The sequence below is a fragment of the Toxotes jaculatrix genome, chromosome 21, assembly GCF_017976425.1.
Source record: "Toxotes jaculatrix isolate fToxJac2 chromosome 21, fToxJac2.pri, whole genome shotgun sequence".
Lineage (NCBI taxonomy): Eukaryota > Metazoa > Chordata > Actinopteri > Toxotidae > Toxotes > Toxotes jaculatrix.
This window is the reverse complement of record NC_054414.1, coordinates 20,239,892-20,260,471: the sequence shown is the minus strand read 5'-3', so window position 1 is coordinate 20,260,471 and position 20,580 is coordinate 20,239,892. Positions and strand designations below refer to the sequence as shown.

Below are 20,580 nucleotides of genomic sequence, written 5' to 3'. Positions count from 1 at the left end.
CTATGTACCATGAAATTATTTTCTGAAGCCTAATTTCCAACAAGTTGCATTTCCAAATAAATATATGAATAAAAACATAAACAAATAATAAATAAATAATTACTAACAAATGTTTAATCACAAATAATCTATAATCGTATTCATTAATCACGTTGATAACAATGTTAATATGTCATTAAAAAAATTACATTCATTAATAATGTCAATTTCCTGCACCTGTCTTAGACGTCCACGTGACGTCCAAAAAAGTTACCTAGTCCGACGTTCAAATGTTGAACTGCATATTGACGTCCAGGTGGGGTCGTGGTTAGACGTCCAAATATCGGACCTAGTTTACACGTCGTATAAATGTCCAGAACTGGTCATGGACCGACGGACGCAATATGGACACGATCTTCACGTCCATCAGACGTCTAATGTTTAGTGGGAGGACTGCTTTTAGAAACACGGGTTAGTATACGGTTAGCTCACTGTGTTTAAATCCAATAAATAAAATCAAATAAAACGATGTTTTCTACCCTTTGTTTCCCGCCCTGCGTCCTCAGAGACTGATTATGTGTCAGACACTGATCATGTGACAGCGTCCACCTGAGCTAAACCCTGAGCTTCCATCATCACCTGTCAGTGACAGTATGGTTTGTTTCTGCAGGTCCAGTGATAATGGCTGTGTGTGACTTACTGTCCCACAGTGGTCAACATGTGAGGACAGGACTGAAGGACCTGAGACTGAGATCAGTTGTTCCCTGAAACTAAAACCCTGAACCCTGTCGATCAGACATGGAGGAGTTTGGTTTCACAGTGTTTACAGGGTGTGGTGGTACAGACCACTCACAGTCACGGTGAGCTGAGTTTATTGTAAAGGTGCTTCTTACTGAACATTGATAAACAGTGCAAACACCTTTCTGTTCCTCCTCTGTGGGCGGCAGGTGAGTCTTTGGTACAGGTGTCACTCAAGGAAAATATAACACACGTTCAAACCCTGCAGCTTCTCCATCATCATCATCATCATATCAAAGTTACATTTACAACACGTACAAATATTGCACACACACCATCATCTCAGACAGAGATTTAGTGTATTCACGGATTTCACTGTGCAAAATACAGTGCCCGTAGTGCTTGTACAAATGTGTGTGTGTGTGTGTGTGTATCGTCCATGAGTCTGTTTTGTAGAAAACATCCTGAGGAGGAAGATGTGTGACTGTGAACACGCTGACTCACCGTTAAAGGAAAGTTCCACCTGTGGTCAGTTATAAAGACGAGTCTGTGAGGCTCAGTGACGTCCTGCAGGTAAAAACTCATCATCACTACAGGCCGCTTAAAAAGTCCAGCTCTGCGTGTCTCTGAGTATTAAAGCCACTGGCAAGAAAAAAAAAACAAGAATATGTTTTAAATATTGTAAGAAAAAAAATCCTGAAGTTATTAGAAAAAAGTGACTGGTAAAAAAGTTAGTCACTGCTCTGTGAGACAAACGCTTTACTATAAACCTCCTTCATGAATAAAGTTATTTTATAAATAAAAAAGTTTGAATGAGACAAACTGAAATAAAATTTCAGTCTGACAGTATAACTGACTTAATGTTTCATCATAGAATAACATTAGGATTTTTTTTGTCGTAACATTAAATATTTTTTTCCTGACAGTGGCTTTAATATGTTGAGGCTGTAGAAAGACAAAGACCCTTTAGTTAAAGACACTGTCCTCTCTGTGTCCACGTGAGAACATAAAACATATCAAACAAACAAACTGAGCCAGAAACTCAGCGAACATCAAAAAAAGTTTTTTTAAACAAAGCTCAGCTGGATTTTTTTCCACTTCCTGCTCATCTGTGGAAGAAATTTCCCATGGAGTGTTTCTGTTATTTATCTTTGTGGAAAAGCTGATTTCATCCAAAAACCTTAATTTTTAAATTTAACAAAGACAAAACATGAATTTCTCAACATCTGAACCACTCCAGCTGCCACGGTCTTCACCGTGAATCAGGACTGTTCCCAAACTACAGCTTCTACGTGTTTTAGGCTTCAGCAGCTGCTGAATGCTAATAACATATTTGACAGGTTTCTGTGGGACCAGACCCAGGACCCAAGTCAGGCTCAGTCCAGATGTAGTCAGGTCCGGTCAGGTCCAGTCAGTCTGTGGTTTGGTCTTTGCAGACTGCTTCTGACGAGCCTCAGCTCTGTTTCGGATCAGGACGTGTTTTCAGACCGGATCCAGCATTTTGGACCCGTGAAGACAGCGTTTTAAGCCCGCCTGTGACTGATGAACAGAGGCGAATGTGAAAAGCGGCAGGACCTCAGCTCGCTGTTCCTGTGACTGAAGTCAAACTGCTGACAGCTTTTATTTTGGTTCCACTTCCTCTTTTTCTGCTGTTCACTCACTACAGTGACGAGCAGCAGGAGGTCAAACCTGGACACCGTCTCCTCAGCCTTAAAGACCAGATGGGTTTCCGGTGTCATACACGTTGAAAACAGGCTGTGGTGCGTTTACTGACACAACATCTGGTCCATGTGTCCAGCTGTTAGGATATTTTGCAGCTGTTTCTGCAGCTTTGTGCAGACGGGCTGAGGGGAGGCGGTCGGATCAGTTTGGGTTTTTTCAGCAGCGTCCCCCCCGTCCTCTTGGTGGCGCCGTGGTGGTCGGCATTGGCAGTGACGGAGTAGGAGCGTCCATGCATCATACGGGCGTTGAGCCCATTGGCCATGGAGAAGGACTTCAGGTGGGACTTGAGAGCCAGAGGGAGGGGGAGTTTATCGACCAGGTGGACGGGGGTGCAGGAGACAATGGAGCGGCAGCAGAGGTCCTGAAGACTCAAGACTGAGGGACAGAGGAGGGGGAGAGTTTTCTCAGTTAAATTCTCAAATTCAGCCGACGACCCCTTAAAGACAGTCAAGAAGAAAATGACTTATGTCTCAGCAGAACTTCAAGACAACTGCAGCTGATCTAGACTCATCTCTGAGACCAGGAGAGACAACGTCAGTCCAGTTCTCAGATCCCTACACTGGTGTCCTGTTGAACTGTCTTATTGTCTTTGCGAGTTTTATGGAATTGTATGGAACAAAGTTAAGTTCTTTTTGTCTTTAGATACTAAACAGTTTTTCATTGTGTCTGTGTCAAACTAAAATCACAGAAAACAAAGAGGAGCATGTGTTTTTAGTGCTGTCCAGCAGAGGGCAGCACAAACCTACATACAAAACAGTGCCTTTAGTTTTTCATGAAGAAGTGAGACCTCATGTGAAAACTCACTGGAGACACTAAAACCCGTGTGTGCACGCACTAACACGGTGGCTGACCTTTGTTGGGCCTCCACAGACGCTCCATGCCGTGTCTCATCAGGACGATTCGGGCGAGCTCGGTGAACGACTCGGTGATGTTGAAGTTACACAGCGGACTGACCTCAAAGAAGGTGACACCCAGCTTCTCCGCATACACCTGCGCCTGCTCCGTGGTCACCTGACGCTTGTAGGCCAGGTGGAGACGGTTTCCCACCAGGATCTTAGGCACCCCTGGGGCATGCTGGGTAAACAGAAAACAGAGAGGAGGGGTCTTATCTTTGGTTTTCAGCTCACGTCAGCGTTTAGAAATCCAGCCGACCACACACTGACTCAGTGCAGAGTCCTGTCCCAACTCCACAGTTTTGTTGAAATATTATTGAAAGGGAAATGTTTGAAACCTACAGCTCAGAGTGACGGGACAGAGTGATCAGAAAGATAAAATCCTGCTGGGATTCGGTGTAACTCCTGACATCCATCCCTGTTTCAGAGCAGCAGTGTTTGCAGTGAGTGTGTGGGTTGTTGTTGTTGTGATCGTAGCTGACTCATTCAGTTAAAGTCTCAGTCTGTTAAATAACATCTGAACGGCAAACACTGTGCTGACTGAGGGAAATATCACACAGAGACAGTCAAACACAGCAGATCGATCCACTGATTGATCACTGACCTCATCTATCTCTTTGATCCACCTGTCGATTCCATCAAAGGACCAGCGGTTGGCGATGTCGTACACCAGAATAACTCCCTGAGGCCGAGCAGACAAACACACAGCAGCAGTTTACTGTCATTACTGAAACATAAAATCACTGTGTTCACATCAGACTCGACGCTAGACGTTAGAAATGTTTGGTTCGTTTGTTTGATGCATCACTGATGATCTACCTTCGATACCTGCAGCTAATATTTAACGTTTCTCTGCTTTTGGTTGTTTCATGAACAGAGGACAAGAGTTTGGTTTCAGAGGCAGGGGCATAAAAAAAGAATATATATATATATATATATATATATATATATATATATATTTTATATATGTGTGTGTGTATATAAAACATTTCGGGCGCCACTGCAAAACCAGCACAAAGACTCAAAATAACCAAAACCTTGTAAATGAAATCAGTGGCTTCCTAACACCTGCATGTATCTGAAACACTAAAGATTCATGACCAGGTTTTAGCCTCGCTGTGGTGATGGTGTCACTGTTGCCATGGTGATACATCCTCTGTGCCCACGAACAGCCTGGTGAGCGATGACAACAATACAACTTCATTCAGTGAAAAGTGTTTTCTTCTTTCTCCGGTGGGAACATTACAAAGCCGTCTGAGGCTGTTTGATGTGTTGGATGAGTTTCCTCACAGTCAGTCTGAGGTCAGAACAACAGCACAGAGAAAAACTCTGTGAGCCTCAGCTGAAGGAAGTGAACAGGTCCAGGGTCAGTTAAAGAAACAGCTTCGTTTACAGTCAACTGAAATCACAAACAGCTGCTGGTAACGCAGAATCAGCCAGCAAGATGTTAGCTGGGTTAAAAGCAAACCAACGGTGGCTACCGTGGCTAACAGTTAGCAGGGCTGAGCTAACAGTTAGCAGGGCTGAGCTACAGCAGTCCAATGGTGGCTAACAGTTAGCAGGGCTGAGCTACAGCAGTCCAACGGTGGCTAACAGTTAGCAGAGCTACAGCAAATAAGAAGCAGACATTTTACAAAACTAGCAGCTTCAGTTAGAAAGCAAAACATGTTCATGAATTTCTGTCAGATTTAGCACATTTAGTAACGTGTAATGTGAAACATGACACCTGACAGGTGTACCAGTGGTTTCAGAAACTAAAACTGCCAGTGAATGGAGACGGTGTGATTACCTGTGCTCCTCTGGAGTAGGACCTGAATATGGTGCAGAATCGTCCCTGACCAGACGTGTCCCTGGAACAGAGAAAAGAAAAGCAGCAGGTGTTGTCATACAAAGGTCAAAGGTCAGATTTGGACTTGCCTTGAAATTTGCTGGTCTTGACTTGCACTGTTTGTACTGTGACTGACTGCGCTGCTTTGACTTTGGCTTTGACTCGAGACTTGTTGGTCTCCACTCTGGACTTGATTAAGGACAAACCCCCATGCAGTGATCCAGGCTTTCAGGAAACGCCTCAGTACTGTGGTTCTGGGTTTTTGTTTTTTTGTGAGTGTCCACAGTGAAAAACAACAGTGTGTTTCCTAACAGCAGGTTTGTCCAGAGCCGAACAGCAGAGCAGTGTTTTGGTTGGCTCATGGGACGCGGACTGGTTGCTGGCCTGCTGGTCCTGACTGTTCCAGACAGAAGACAGCTGCTGGATGAAGTCAGGTGGTCCAACAAAACAAGGCAGACTCATCATGAACTGATACTGAGAGACTCCATCTGTTGTTATCAGGCGGACTGTCCTCTGAACAGAGGACAGAGCAGTCAGAGACAGCTCTCTCACCATCACAGTACATGAACAACCGGGACGATTTAAATGGTTAATACATGTTAAAGACACACACACGTTTACATTAGGACAGGGTAATAACAACAACCTCACAGAAGCCAAAGACGCTTTGTCTCATCTGAATGTCCCGCCGGAGCTTCAGCCCATGTAATGGAGTACATATACCTGGTTACCTGTTCCACCTACGACCTCCTGTTCCACCTGAGTGTGGTATTTACAGGATGGAGCAGGAAGTCAGAGAATCAGACAGGAGCATCTGTGCTGCTGCTGAAGACGACAGCGTTCATGAAACTGTAGCATCACATCGGCTCTGATGGGGATTTACTGTGTAGCCAGAGGAGAGGCAAACGCACACAGACACACCAACACACAGACACACAAAAGAGCTAAAGCGTCTCATCCGCTTAAACATCAAAGTTTCAGATTAATAATTTAATATTGACTCGGCTAAAAGCAAAACTGCTCTAAAAATACCTCTGAGAGCCCCGGGAGTTCAGAGCCGTTTGTGTGTGTGTGTGTGTGTGTGTGTGTGTGTGTGTGTGTGTGTGTGTGTGTGTGTGTGTGAGTGTGTGTGTGTGTGAGCAGTGCTTTCAGTGCTTTATAATCCCACCCACAGCTTTCTTTCAGTCCTTTTCTAAATGAGTGTGTGGAGGTTTTGAAACACACACACATCAGTGTACTCCAAACAAAGATCACCTCTCGTGCTGAGATCATATCTGACATGAACACAGCTCATCGTGGTTTCATGGCTCATGTGACTGTGCATTTTAACGTGTCATAAACATTATCAGTAAAGTTGTGATATTGATTTGAACCATATTCCCTGTGCTCCTTCCTGTCTGCACAGGCCCCTCCTCTGGCTGTGGACCTTTAATCGTGTTTACTGTAGAACCTGAATCTGACGAGTTGTTCTGTTATTTCAGTGAAGCGACCTTTTAAAGGAACCTCAGGGTCCAAACAGGATCCTGAGCATCAGCTGTGGGTCTGAGTGCTCGTCCACCAGAGGCTGCGTCACCTGAAACAGCTCTTTATCAAGTCAAAGCAGCCTCATGTGCTTCCTGTTTATCCCAGGTCCAAACTCTCTGCAGAGTGAGAACCTGGTCTGGGTCATCGTGCTTTCCTTTAACACAATCAGCCTCCCTGCTGCCGATCACATGACGGCGGCTGGGATTCACTCAGGAGAACAGCATGAGTTTTATCCGGAGCGAATGAAGACCTTGGTGTCGTGTGGTGTTAAAAGTTCGTACCACAGCTGCAGCTTGACTCTTCTCCCGTCCAGGAGGATGGTGGTCGTCTTGTAGTCGATTCCTGAAACGAAACAGGACAAATGATAAACTCTGGAGACAAGAAACAAAGTGAAGGAGAGAGAAACGCAACAGGAAGGCGACGCTCTGATGGAGAATTAAACGTCAGTTCACACCTTTTATTTCAGGTAAAACGGGTTCTGAGTTTTACAATTAAATCATTTAAACACAAATAAACAACTGTAGCAGACAAATCCCCTCATTCAGTATTTACAGCACACAAACATTTAATAAACAGTGTTGCACCATGTTCTGAAAATGTCAACACGAGGAGTTAAAGTCCAATCAGAGCGAAGGGAGGAGACGAACAGATGATGAAATCTACGCTGGACTTCACCCAGCGGCCATGACTCACACACACACACACACACACACACACACACACACACACACACACACACACACACACACACACACACACACGCACACACACACACACACACACACCCGTTCTTCCACAGTGATTAAATAAAGGGCAGAGTGTGTGTCCATGCTGCTCTCAGACCAGCTCAGACCATGTTCTGGTTCTTTCTGCTTCTTCTCCATTTCAGGGGGAAACTGATGCCCAGTTCTTCAAAACATCCTCTGCATGTCCATCCTGTTTCTGTGGGCAACAACTCTGATTCACAGCTAACCCCCTCTGTCTCTCACTCACACACAGACACACACACCACACACACACACACGCACACGCACACACACACACACACGCACACACACACACCACACACACACACATGCACACACACACACCACACACTTGATTAGCTGGTAACATTAGGCTGCTGTCACACGAGTCTCCGGAGGGAACAAAAGCAGCGAGCGGTTTCTCTCTGTTATAACAGTAATTATCAGGAGCTGCAGAGACGACTCTGCTGTGGTGCTGCAACAATGGCTGCCAACCACACACACACACACACACACACACACAGAATCAGTCCATGATGGTGGTAAACTAAAGGAGTTTCTGTTTGTTTGTTTAGTTTTTGATGGCACGACCTGCAGGGAGCCTGATCACAGTGTGTGCGTCTCTGTGCCTGATCACAGTGTGTGTGTCGCTGAGCCTGATCACAGTCAGCTGCTTGCTCTGACCTCTGACCTCTTCACTCTGCAGCTCGACAGAAACGACTGTGGCTGAAACACTCGGCTCAGAAAACTTCACATCTGCGTATTTTTCATGTTCTGGACAAGGTGACTGCATCTGTGAGAGGATCACACATCCAGAGGAATGAGTCAGCCTCTCCTGGCAGCATCTCACACACACACACACACACACACACACACACACACACACACACACACACACACACACACACACACACACACACACACACACACAGCTCGGGCTGTTTGCTGGAAGTTCAGCTGAGAAGTGGAGTGTTTTTGTGAAGTTACACAACGCTCACAAAGAGCTGATCACGGGTGTTAAAAACAAATTGTAAACAAGCAAACGTTGGCTTTTCCTGATGTGTCTCATTTATGAGTAATTATCAACGGCCCATAAAATCCCCCAAACAAACTGTGAGGCTGTTAGTGTGCATTCTTCTTGGCTTACGTCTCCTCCGAGCTCTGATCGAGGCTTCCCCCGGTGTGGTTTCCTCCCACCGCAGCCTGGAAAAGCAGCTCCCCTCTGGAGAGCGAAGCCCCTGCTGGGACGGTGATATGGTTTCAGTGAAGCCAGCAGTTGCCCCGCATTTTAACCGCGAAGCTCGCTGGAAGAGAGGCAGCTGACCACAGCTATGTCTCCATCTCCCATCATGCCTCATGACCCAGAAACAGCAGACACCAAGACCTCGACGCTCTGGTTTTCCATCACTGGAGCCAAACGGCCTGGTGTGTGTGTGTGTGTGTGTGTGAGTGTGAGTGTGTGTGTGTGTGAGTGTGTGTGGCGGGTTCGGTTCCAGATGTAAGAAAACCTCACTGACATTTGTAACAACTCTAATAACTAAACCTTTATTCAGCTAAGCTAAGCTGTTTTTCCACACAGCATCATTCCACATCCACGGCCTCTTCTCTGTCATCCCTGACCTTTGACCTCCACTCTACAGGCTGCTGCTGGTTACATTAGGGTCGGAGGCAGCGGGGCTTTCTCTGCCGTCACACTAAGTCGCTGTCAGCTGAATGTCTGAGGTATTAAAGCTGCAGCAGCAAAGCCTCACGTCAACACGAACGCTGAGCGAGTGTGTCCATGTCCGCAGACATGGACACATTCAAAGTGTCCTCTGGTGGTCTGGACTCTCGTCTCTTGTGTCTCTGGTCCACAGATGGAGCAGAAAGACGCGTCTCTGCCTGAGGTAGGTGTATCTGCTGAATCTGTGACACTTTAACAGGAACCTTCAGATGAACCTGTGTTTCTGTTCACTTCTTCATGTGATGATGTAACACAGCGAGAGACGAGACTTACATCACGAGCGTGCGAAGCCGAGAGCGTCGACTCGTCCTGTCGACCTCCTGCAGAGGGAGGGTGAGTCACGAGCAGCTGCCAGCTGGAGTTTATTAATACCTCACAGGCCTGCACAGGTCCAACACACACTGTACACACACACACACACACACAATGATTGTGTCCACTGTCCCTGTGGGGACACTCTGCTAAAACTGACCTGATCCCTAAAACCAAGTCTGAACCCTCAAACAACACACACACAGTATCAACACACACACACACACACACACACACACACACACACACACACACACACACAGTATAAACACACACACACACACACACACACACACAGTATAAACACACACACACACACACAGTATAAACACACACACACACACACACACAGTATAAACACACACACACACACACACACACACACACACACACACACAGTATAAACACACACACGCTGCTGGTGTAGATACTGACGTGACTTTGTCAGTGACTGAATCTTTGAACTGAAGCAGAAAAGTCACCTCTGTTATTTCCACCTTTGCCTCCGACAGGTGAACCAGCACCTGAGAGACAGGTGAACCAGCACCTGAGAGACAGGTGAACCAGCACCTGAGAGACAGGTGAACACAAACTGAGGTCTCACAGGACTGTTGTTGGTTTTAACTGCACAACACTGAGCATTTACACTCATTTCTCCATCAAACATCTGGAAACAAATCCACAAACTCTATCTGAACATAAACGGATCTGGTCTGACGCTGGTTTGAAGACGTGTCCCACAGCTGCTGAGACGAGCAGAGACACGAAATCAGCATCTGCACAGGTTAGACTTTGTTTATGTTGTTGACACTGTACAGATCTGAGATCTGCAGGAACCACCTCAGGTCAGGATGAAGGTAATAAACAGGTAGGCGTCGTCCTGAAGACTCTGCTGTGATCTTCACCTGTGAGTCAGGACCAAGTGTCAGGCTCAGCGGGCAGGTTCACGTATTTTCGGATCAGGCGCCGACATGAACGTTAAAACTGGTTTTTCTGGCTGTGACTCTTCCTCCTGCTCACTCTGGATGTTAAAGGCTCATATGAACAGCTGATTTCTGATTTAGGCCCAGTTCCTACCTGTCCTGACTGAACCAAACACACCTGGACCTGTGTCTCCCACACACTCACAGCCGTGTCCAGCTCCCTCAGAGTCACAGGAAATAAGTTTCCAGCCCAAGTTCACTCAGTGACACACAGAGACGCAGCAGAGACACAGCAGAGACACAGCAGAGGCTCTCAGACCAGGACCCGGGTGCGTGATGTCCCTCAGAACTGGACCGAGGTTGATTACAATGAGTCCCTGATTCAGAAGGAGGTATCAGAGCCAACCTGTGTGTGTGTGTGTGTGTGTGTGTGTGTGTGTGTGTGTGACCCCCACACACTCGCTCACTCACCCATGTTGTATCCGTACGGGGACTCGGTGGCTCCGTCCTGCAGGCTCGCCAGGATCTCGCCCTTCCCGACGTCGCTGTCCCCCACCAGCAGGAACTTGAGCAGGAAGTCGTACGCCCTGGCCGGGCTGCTTCTGTGGCTCATCCTCGCTGCAGATGACAGCTGCCGTGTCCCATCATGAGACGAGACCCGGGAGCATGCAGCCTAACGTCGCCTCCTCTTCCTCCCGGTCCACAGCGAGAGGGACAGAGACAGAGACGCGTAAAGTCCACAGGAACAAACCCGCGACGGTTAAAGTCCCTCCGCGGTCCACGGCGCGTGTTTACATGGAAGAGACAGTTCGGTCTCCAGGTTCGGACAGTGTCCAGGAGAGCCACAAGTGTCCAGCGTGAATCAGCGACACCGATAAGTGTCCAAGCACGAGGTTACACAGACCCGCGCGCACTCTGTGCCATCAGCGCGCGCAGGACGCACTGCGCGCCTTTACGCAGGAAATTAAAATCCTCCGGAGACAGTTCACAGAGACTCCTGGACTCCGGACTGACGAGGACAAACTCGCAGGTCTCCGGCCTCCCTCCCTCCACCTCCCTGCTCCAGCGGAGGTGGTGCCGCGGACGGGGATGGAAGGGTTGGGGGGAGGGGCTACATGATTGGTTCATCCGCTGAGTTGCTAGGGCAACCTAGAACCGGGATTTGACTCCGGTGATGTCCGTCAACACGTGGGCGGAGACGATGCACGAGATGAACATACAGCTTCCTTTCTGAGCCTACAAAATAAAAGCATGACAGAGGACCTATATGTTTGAGTGATGGGAATCACGATGCAATAATATGATGAACATTATTCTGAAATCAGCCAAATGTAAAATGATATTTTTACTTTTTGTGCTGTAACTAAATTTTGATGCTGAAACTTGGGTAGTAAATAAATGTGAAGGTGCAGTGAGTTCTTCCTCCATCGTCACCACACCTTCAGCTCACCTCACATTTACACCGACTTTTATTCAATGATCTTTAATCAGTTCAGGAAGCTGCTTCTTTTTAAATGTCAAACACAACATTATCCTCTGTGGTTGTTGTTTAGAAACCAGCAGGATTTTAGACTCAGAACATTTAAAAGCAGAGTTACAGATCATCGGATTTCTGTCCTCTGCTGCCCCCTGGTGTCCGAAAAAACTTCCAATCTAAAATCAAAAACATTCCTCAACAGGAAACAGGCTTGCTTCTCCTGTGTCATGTTTTTGTTTCCACAGAACAAAGTCAGGACAAAAGGCAGCACTCCCAATAAACAAACAAACCAACAAACCAACAAACAAACCAACCAACCAACAAACAAACATGCAGTAATAAAAGTTGTGTTGTGGTGTGAAACAGAGACACGGCTTCACCTGTCGACACCATCCATCACTGAAACGCTTCAATTTACTCATTATTCATGTCACAGAGACAGAACCTGTCACTGGGCGCTGATGCTGTGCAAGAACCTTTCTGTGATCATTAATCATCAAAACACAGAAGAAAAATAAAAGTTTGTTAAAATGTGGGAAATCAAGGACAAACAGAGATAAATAAAAAATAGTAAACGTTTATCCTGATTTTGTTCTGTGGAGATAAATAAACTCATCATAGAACTAAACAAACTTCGGGTGGAGTTCTGTCGTGTTCTCCGTCACAAAATGAGAAACAAAAAAACTAAAGAAAAAAAACATAATTTAATGCAAACCATAATTTATTGATTCATTATCAGCTGTAAGATTAACTGGAGATATTCAGATGTATTTACAGTCTCTCAGGCCTCAGACCACACACACACACACACACACACACACACACACACCTGTCCTCAGTGTCTCAAACGCATCGAACACAAGTGACGTGAAAAGTAGAAAAACGGATCCAAGGAACTCGTCTCTTCTAACGAGGCTAAAAACTCTGTTTCCTCACATGAAGGACTGAGATCAACCTGATTCAGGACGTTTCGAGGATCAGCAAACTCATCACTGATTTTCTTTTGAGTCCTATTTTTCTGTTGTGTTCTGAGGTCCAAGACAAAAGAGACGCTGCACTGAGGACAACACGATTTACAGCAAACATTTTCCGTCTTTTAATAAAACCAGGTGTTCAGTTTCTCTGTTAGAGGCTGATGAAAGAAACTGGACTGATACACTGAAGAACACACTTCAGAGTCACAGAAAAGTGTCTTGGATTATTTCTTCTTTTCTTACTTCTTATACTCGTTTCCATTTGGTGTTTTCTCAGACTGGGACAGAAACCAAAACATCCAGCTCCAGTATTTCACGGTCCTCTCAGTGGTGCTGGTGTGCTCCGGTCAGTTGTAGCTGTATCCGGGCAGAGGGAGACTCTGACCCTCCTTGGCCTCGAAGAAGGTGTAGGACAGGGTGATGGTGTTCACTCGGGCCATCCTGGGGTCCTCGTCAAACTCCGGGTCAATGTAGAAGAAGACGGGCATGTCCACCTCCTCGTGAGGGTTCAGACGCTGCTCCTCGAAGCAGAAACACTGCAGACAGACAGACGGCGGCAAAACACAGGTTAAACAGCTGGATGCAGATGTTTTATCACGTTGTCAAAGGTCAAAGAACAACACTTTGATTCCTTGTTCTCCTGTTGGACAGGAAACGTTTGTTCCGTCTTCTCATGTCCTGAAAACTGAAGATGATGTTTTCAGACTATAAATGAGGGAGCTTCAGACCCTGAACCAGGACTGGGACTTTAAGAAAAACCAGTCTGTTGTAAAGAACATGGCAGTGGCAGATTTAAAGATCCAGAGACCGAACTGAAACACACCAGTACTGGTACCCTACCTGGATCTTGTTGAAGTACTGCCCTGCCTCGAAGGGTACCACGTTGTAGGTGGAGATGCCGATGATAGGTTTGTCTGTGGGGTTCTTGGCTCTGTAGAACGCCAGCGCTGTCTCACCTGGAACCACCTGCATAACCACAACACAAACATCATGTAAAAGCCTCTCAGGTGAAGAGTGATGAGCCTCGATCCCCGAGCTCTGGACCTCTGCTCACACCTGAGCCACTCAGCTGATTTCACCTTCACAGTTCATGTAACACTCAGATGCTGTAGATCAGTTTCACACTGAGGAAATCAGAAGTGGATTTTGTTGAAAAGCCTGAACAGACGGACTGAGGGTGAACCTGGTCTTACAAAGATCTCGGTCTGCTGCGGTCTGAAGTTCCACTGCATGCTGGCGTGTGTGTCAGCGTTGAAGGTGATCTTCAGGACCCGCTCCTTCACCGGCTTCATCGTCTCCACCAGACCCGTGTCATGGCCGGCCACCGCCGTGCCGCCGAGCCCTGACGCCTGACAGACAAACACAGGGGTCACACAGGCACAGTGGAGCTCTGGCTCAGGGTGTTAGGTGTTTCCTGTCCTCACCTGGCAGTAGAGTCTGTAGAGCGGCACTGCAGCGTACGACAGGCCGATCATCCCCACTCCGGCAGCAGCGATGTACGTCAGCACCGTCTTGTTCCTGGTCTTCCAGTCCTCCTCCTGGCTCCTGGTCTTCCTGCCACGGCTCTTGGTGCCTCGGCTCTGGAAGTGCAGAGGAAGCCTCCGTCGCAGGAGGTGTTCGGTCTGAGAGTGCAGCGTCCTGCCAGCGTGGCAGCGCAGCGTCCGGACGCATTGTGTTAACAGCACTGAGGCATGAGAGGGACGGAGGGACGGACGCACCAGGAGAGGCAGCAGCATGGCTGGTACTGCAGTCAGTCCACACCTGAAGCTCCGTCAGCACAAACTCACCTGGAGGGAGGACAAACACCAACAGCTCTGAACATGTGATCATGAGAAGTTATGTAACCACAACACAAAATAAACACATAACAACAACGTGCAGATGTGAATCAGAAAAACTGTCGAAACTTTGTCAGAGAAGAGAAGAAACAGGAAGCAGCAAATTCTTTTTCCTAAAACGTTTTAAGGATTAACAAACCAGCGGATGAATGTTTCCCGCAGCTCTACTTTCTCTGTGTGCACAAAAAATCCAACCGATACATCATGATGTCTGTCGAGAAGCACACCAAACCAAACTCCGTTTAAAAAAGCCGCATTTTAATGCCACCTTGTTTATTGGCAAATGTTCCGTTCTGTTGTAGAATGACTCATTTCCCTCCTCTGCTGTTTTAAAAGTCACTTTTCAGTTCGGCGTGTTACTGTTTTAGCAGCAGCGATCTTACAGTGACCTGAGCAGGAAAATGAATTTCCCTCTCCTCACAGCAGACCCCACTTTCCCGGCTAGAGTTTGATTTTGACAGATGACACTGATGTTTGAAGCCGAGGTTCGGGTCCTGGTTCGGGTCCTGGTTCAAACAAGGCGCCACTGAGCGGTTACTCACACTAAGGTTTTAGTTTAGCTTCGTTGATCTTGATGGAAAAATCAGGTTAAATTCAACGAAGCGAGCAAACAGAAAGTTGCCGTTGTGAATATAATAAATACAAATATTGGTAAGAAACAGAGTTTAAAAATAAAACGACACGTTAACGCTCTTTTCTGAACATGTTTCCAATGATCTTTAACGTGCTGGTACCTTAGAAATGAGCTGCAGTGTCATTCACCGCCGCACTGTCGCACATTACCAAACATCTTCCACGGAAACGAACGTAACACTGGTGCGACGCTCAACTGGCTCCGTCTGTGTTCAACCACATCCGGAAAGGTTCCGCCTGCAGAGTTCCGCGCGGGTATCTATGGTGCGCGCACGCTTTGTCTTTTTATACTCACGAGGACCTTCACCTGGACCTGGTTCTACCCTGAACGTGAGAACCTGCTCTGGACCCTCAGACTTTCCTTTAAAGTTCTGAGGGGAAGTGTTACAAAGCAGCTGGTGCATTTACTGCACAAGTAAAGAACAAGTGTGATGTTTTATTTTATTGGACCATGTTCTACAGCTCAGAGAGAAGAATCCATGTACATGTTACTGCACCGCTGAAAACTGTTCAGTGAAGAAGTGGAATTCACTTCTGAGCTTTACAATAATTATTTTATTCATCTGTTATTATTTTCTTTCAATGTGGGTTAAGGCTGGTCAGGCTTAGTCAGGGTTAGTCAGGCTTAGTCAGGGTTAGTCAGGGTTAGTTAGGGTTGGCCAGGGTTAGTTAGGGTTGGGCTAAGACAGTTTGTGTCTCTTTGTGGTTGTCTCACGTTTGTGTGTCCCTCTGTGGTCGTTGTGTGTCTCTGGACTCAGTTAGAATCTTTGTTTGTTTGTTTATTTGATTACAACATGTTATTTTTAACAACAAGTGTTGACAGTCACGTCAGACAGAGGCTCCTGTCCAGGGGCCCTGACCTCCCGGGCCCCTCGGGCCCTCTCACGTTATTATCCATTATAACAGTATTATTTACTGGGCTGTATAATTATTCGGTTTCTATATTTCCATCATTTACCGTTGGTCCTACGTGTAGTTATTGTGTACTTGCTTTGTTATTAATGTGGTTGTAATAACGTGAGTCAGACGGATGTACGGCGGCCGTGTGAGGTCAAAAGCGCTTCGCTGCCCGTGCGGAGGGGCTGCTGTAGTAATGGAGGGGGTCACAGTCGGCCAGGTATTTGATGCGGAATGCATCCTCAGCAAACGGCCGAGGAAGGTAAGCGGAGGCCGGTCACGGTGCAGCGGGGGCTCATGTTGTCGCCGGGGCGGCTGTCCGTGTGTCTCTGACATTGTGTGTGTTTGTCCGCAGGGGAAGTTTGAATATCTGGTGAAGTGGAGGGGGTGGTCGTCTAAGTAAGTAGCTAGCTAGCCCCCGGTGCTAGCCGACACACTCAGGAGCTGAAGAACGGCGGCAGACAATGCGCGGCCGTGGCCCGGTGACTGTTCTGCCGCGGGGGGTTTAATCTGCCTGGGGCGGCGTAAAACCATCAGGGCCACCCGGTAACACCGGGACCGACGGATACTCCGTCAGACAGGGGCTCGTTTTTCGGCATTTCCTGCCGTTTTCTCGCCGAGCAGCTGATGCTAGAACCAGTATCCGAGCAGGCTCAGCGGCGGGCTCGGCTGGTTCGCCTGAAACCGGCGGAACCAGAACCACAAGCTGGTTCTGCTCAGTTTAAAGAGAAAAACCGGCGCTAACGTTTAACCGTGTGGTTTTATGCTCAGAGCCCAGAGACATTTAAACATCCATCATCTGCTCGGTCTGTGCTGCTGCTGCAGACCCACAGACTGAGACCAGCACAGGGCTGAGACCAGAGCCTCAGACCAGAGGGAGGACCTCAGCTCTCGTTCAGTCTGCTGACCCTCTAACCTCTGAAAAATATAAATAATAAGCACAAAGCTGTCAGTGATAAAGTGTGAGAGGACCAGCTGACGATTTAAACCTGTTTTAGATCTTCAGTTAATTTTCCTTCAGCTCTGAGAAGCTGCAAACACGAAACATTTGTTAGTTTCTCATCATTTTCTGTCATTTAGCCAGTTTACAGCTGCAGCCTGGTTTATACAGGAGAGAGTGATGAAGCGTGAGCTGATCATTTATACGACTGATTTAATGAAAACTCTTCTTTCTCTGATATTTTCAGGCACAACAGCTGGGAGCCAGAGGAGAATATTTTGGACCCGAGGTTACTGGCAGCGTTTCACAAAAGGTGTGTGTGTGTGTGTGTGTGAGTGTGACGTATGACTTGCTAACCTCAGTGTGAGTGTGTGAACTGTTGCTCACACACTGACGTCCATGTTTACAGCTTCATTACTGTTTACATTCAGTCACATTCTTTCACTCAAGCGACCGAATAAAGAAATCAGAGTGAAGATGTTGTGGCTTCGCCTTCAGGACATTTGGACAGACAGATTCAGTCTGAGGTGTCGGCCTCTGACGCTTCAGCAGCACCACAGAGCTGAATGAATTCAGGAAACACATCTGACAGATGATGTTTTGTGGATTCAGACGTGACTGAGCAGCAGCTTCATCAGAGTGTTTGCTGGTAACAGACTCTTCCTCACTCTCACGTCTCATCTTGATGATGCTGTTGTTCTTATTTCAGAGAACAAGAGCGGGAGCTTCTGTTCCAGAAGAAAGGGAAGAGGCCGAGAGGACGTCCGCGAAAGATTCAGGTGAAGCAGCTGGAATGCAGTCGGTTGATTTTTGATTCCAGGTTTAAAAACACGACGTCTCGCGTTTCACTCACATTATTCTTTATCTTTTCAGCAGCCGGCACCAACTGCCACGAAAGACAGCCACTCCTCGTCCTCCTCTTCCTCCGGCCTCTCATCATCGGCCTCCTCCTCCTCCTCAGAAGATGAAGATCACGCCAAGAAGGCGAAGCCGGGCCCTCGGGTCCACCCCGTCCCCCAAAAGAGGCCCCAGATCATGCTGGCCAAACCGGATCCCTCCCACAAGAAGAAGCGTGGGAGGAAGCCGCTCCACCCAGACCTGAGAGCTTTAAGACAAGCAAAGAGCAGACCTCCGCCCCCTCCGCCTCCTCCCCCTCCACGCCACCACCAGGCACTCAGACCGCCCAGAGACGAGCCTCGGCCCGGGGTGAAGAAGCCTCTGCAGCCAGCCAGCTTCACCTACACCGGACTGAGCAGGACCTCCAGAGACGAGTCTGCATCCGCCTCACAGACCACCACCAGCTCCTTCTCCCAGACGGCCGCCTCCAAACCCGGATCCCTCAGCTGCATTTGGACCAGCCGCTCCCTGCCCGCCTCCTCTCTGTCTGCCGGCTCCTCTTCCTCCCACAACAAAGCCAGTCCTTCACCACAAAGTAAGAACTCTGTGTCCGAGCTGAAGCGCTCCATGTCCGAGTCAGGCAGCAGAGGAGACGGGTTCAAAGTGTCTCCTCTGAAACAAAGCGGCGGCTCAGGGTCGTTGGGTTTGCACAGCAGCTTCGGGGGAGGCCAGGCGGCGGCCCAGCGCTCCCAGCTGGGCCAGAGGAGGCAGGAGGGCGTCGGAGGCCAGAGCGGGTTGGTTCAGCACAAACAGCAGAACTCTGCTCTTTCCAAACCGTCACCACTGTCCTCGCCCACGGCTCGAGACCGAGCCAACCAGGCGCTGAGCCTCCGAGCCCTCAACCTGCAGAGCGTCAGCAAGCTGCAGGCAGGCGGCAGCCTTCAGGGAAACAACACAAGCAGCGCTGCAGCTGCAGCGTCCAGGTCCAGCTTAAGAAGCGGCAGCACCGCTGTGAAAGGAGGAGCAGGGAGCAACATTCGAACATCAGCTGGAGGGCAGCGCTCGGGTCTGGCTGCAGGTGGCGCTACAGAGCAGGGCAGGGGGAAGGAGATGTTGGCGGGAGGCAGCTCCGGCCGCGGGAACGGCGGCGGCAGGCAGGAGGACAGGAAACACGGGCTGAACTCTCAGAACCGGAGCCTGAACGAGCTCAGCACCGGAGACTCCGACGAGACCAGCAGCAGCGAATCGGAGCACGACGCCTCGCTGTACGCAAACAGCAGCCGGCCCGGCCTCAGCAGCGACGCCGCGGGGTTGGACATGGAAACAGACTGGAGGCCGACCCGGAGCCTTCTGGAGCACGTGTTCGTCACCGACGTCACCGCCAACTTCATCACGGTGACGGTGAAGGAGTCTCCGACCAGCGTGGGATTCTTCAATTCACGAAATCACTGAGGGACGTCCGCGATGAGGCCTCAGTCTGCAGAGCTCAGCTGGACCCAGCTGTCTCACAGCGCTCTCCTCCAACAGCTCTCAGGGTTCCTACGCCGCCCACGAGTTCATCTCCCAACAGCTCAGTCACCCACAGATCAGACCGTACGTTTCTGTGGGTTCAATAATCCACTGACGTTACATAAGCTGCAGGACGTGGAGAGAGCACGCTGAGCGAGAGCCCTGACCTTTACACCCCGTTTACACTGATGTTAAAACGCAGCCTGTGAACTGAAGAATCAGAGGAGGGAGGAGGATTCTGTCAAACACTATGATCACACACTGTAAACAGTCCTACTGTTCAACAGTCGACTTAACTTCAACTCATTTTCACTAAGAAAACAAACACTCTGAGTGAAACAGTCCGGAGCCACCTGCTAACAGCTGACAGGACTCACCTGTGAAACGCTGGGTCAGGTGTCAGCTCGAGATCAGGCTCAGTGCAGGTGGACAGAGACTGGTCCAGGTCTCAGAGAGATGATTTGATGAAGGCTCATTCATTCACTCCAGAACAGACTCTTTAGTGAAGACCCACTGTCTTCTCTGGCTTTCAGATCCTCTCCTGGGCTTCATCAGTGGATAGGCTGTGCTCGGTGGCTCAGTTTAGCGGCTGCGTTGGATTAAAGTGTGAAACGGGGTTTAAAGCTACAGATGGACGTACCACACCACCTCTCCAGTGCCTCAGGTTCTCCTCACAGCAGGACTGTCACGCTCGAGCCCACTGCCACGTTCAGCTGCTCGTGATGATTAGTTTGAGTAGGATGTTTGTGCTCGTCTGACCTGTATCCAACCTAAATGTGTGGCTTTATCCAGGGCAGCATGTTTCAAAGAAATGTTCAAACAAAAAAAAAAAAAAAAAAAGAAGAAGAAGAAGTGAGGTCTGTCTGCGATCTGTAAACTTTCACCCAGTTCTCCTCGGACCAAAGGTGTTACGAATGTGAACCGTCCTGTTCTTCATGTTTGATTATTGACAGTGTTCCTTGCACTACACACAGTATAAATGTAAGCTGATTTCTCCTCTTCGTCTCAGACAGAGAGAGACATTCCTTCATCACTATTTCCCAGTTTTATACAGTTTTAATACATTTACCGTCACAGTGTCTTTTGG

The 20,580-nt window shown here is 48.2% G+C and overlaps 3 protein-coding genes across 7 annotated transcripts; 1 reads left to right on the top strand and 2 right to left on the bottom strand.

Moving 5' to 3' along the window:
• Positions 1-834: 834 nt before the first annotated feature.
• On the bottom strand, positions 835-11,441 carry rab40b (RAB40B, member RAS oncogene family). The gene is made up of 6 exons (XM_041029148.1): positions 10,860-11,441; positions 6,966-7,026; positions 5,122-5,182; positions 3,937-4,014; positions 3,291-3,513; positions 835-2,814 (listed from the first exon to the last, which is right to left on the bottom strand). The coding sequence occupies exons 1-6, from the start codon at positions 10,999-11,001 to the stop codon at positions 2,519-2,521; spliced, it is 861 nt and encodes a 286-aa protein (XP_040885082.1). The 5' UTR covers positions 11,002-11,441; the 3' UTR covers positions 835-2,518.
• A 402-nt stretch (positions 11,442-11,843) lies between these two features.
• LOC121175388 (cytochrome c oxidase assembly protein COX11, mitochondrial) lies at positions 11,844-15,521 on the bottom strand. 3 transcript variants are annotated; one of them, XM_041029150.1, is made up of 5 exons: positions 15,412-15,521; positions 14,264-14,626; positions 14,033-14,188; positions 13,680-13,805; positions 11,844-13,375 (listed from the first exon to the last, which is right to left on the bottom strand). In XM_041029150.1, exons 2-5 carry the CDS (start codon positions 14,573-14,575, stop codon positions 13,187-13,189), a joined length of 783 nt encoding a protein of 260 aa, XP_040885084.1. In that variant the 5' UTR covers positions 14,576-14,626; positions 15,412-15,521; the 3' UTR covers positions 11,844-13,186. The 3 variants fall into 3 exon arrangements, with proteins under 3 accessions (XP_040885084.1, XP_040885083.1, XP_040885085.1); XM_041029149.1 differs by lacking the exon at positions 15,412-15,521 and adding an exon at positions 14,946-15,378; XM_041029151.1 differs by lacking the exon at positions 15,412-15,521 and adding an exon at positions 14,817-14,888.
• Positions 15,522-16,396: 875 nt separating this feature from the next.
• LOC121175385 (chromobox protein homolog 2-like) lies at positions 16,397-20,354 on the top strand. 3 transcript variants are annotated; one of them, XM_041029146.1, is made up of 5 exons: positions 16,397-16,469; positions 16,563-16,606; positions 17,395-17,460; positions 17,857-17,926; positions 18,024-20,354. In XM_041029146.1, exons 1-5 carry the CDS (start codon positions 16,404-16,406, stop codon positions 19,434-19,436), a joined length of 1,659 nt encoding a protein of 552 aa, XP_040885080.1. In that variant the 5' UTR covers positions 16,397-16,403; the 3' UTR covers positions 19,437-20,354. The 3 variants fall into 3 exon arrangements, with proteins under 3 accessions (XP_040885080.1, XP_040885079.1, XP_040885081.1); XM_041029145.1 differs by having other exon boundaries at positions 18,021-20,354; XM_041029147.1 differs by lacking the exon at positions 16,563-16,606 and having other exon boundaries at positions 16,413-16,469; positions 18,021-20,354.
• The last annotated feature ends 226 nt before the right edge of the window (positions 20,355-20,580 follow it).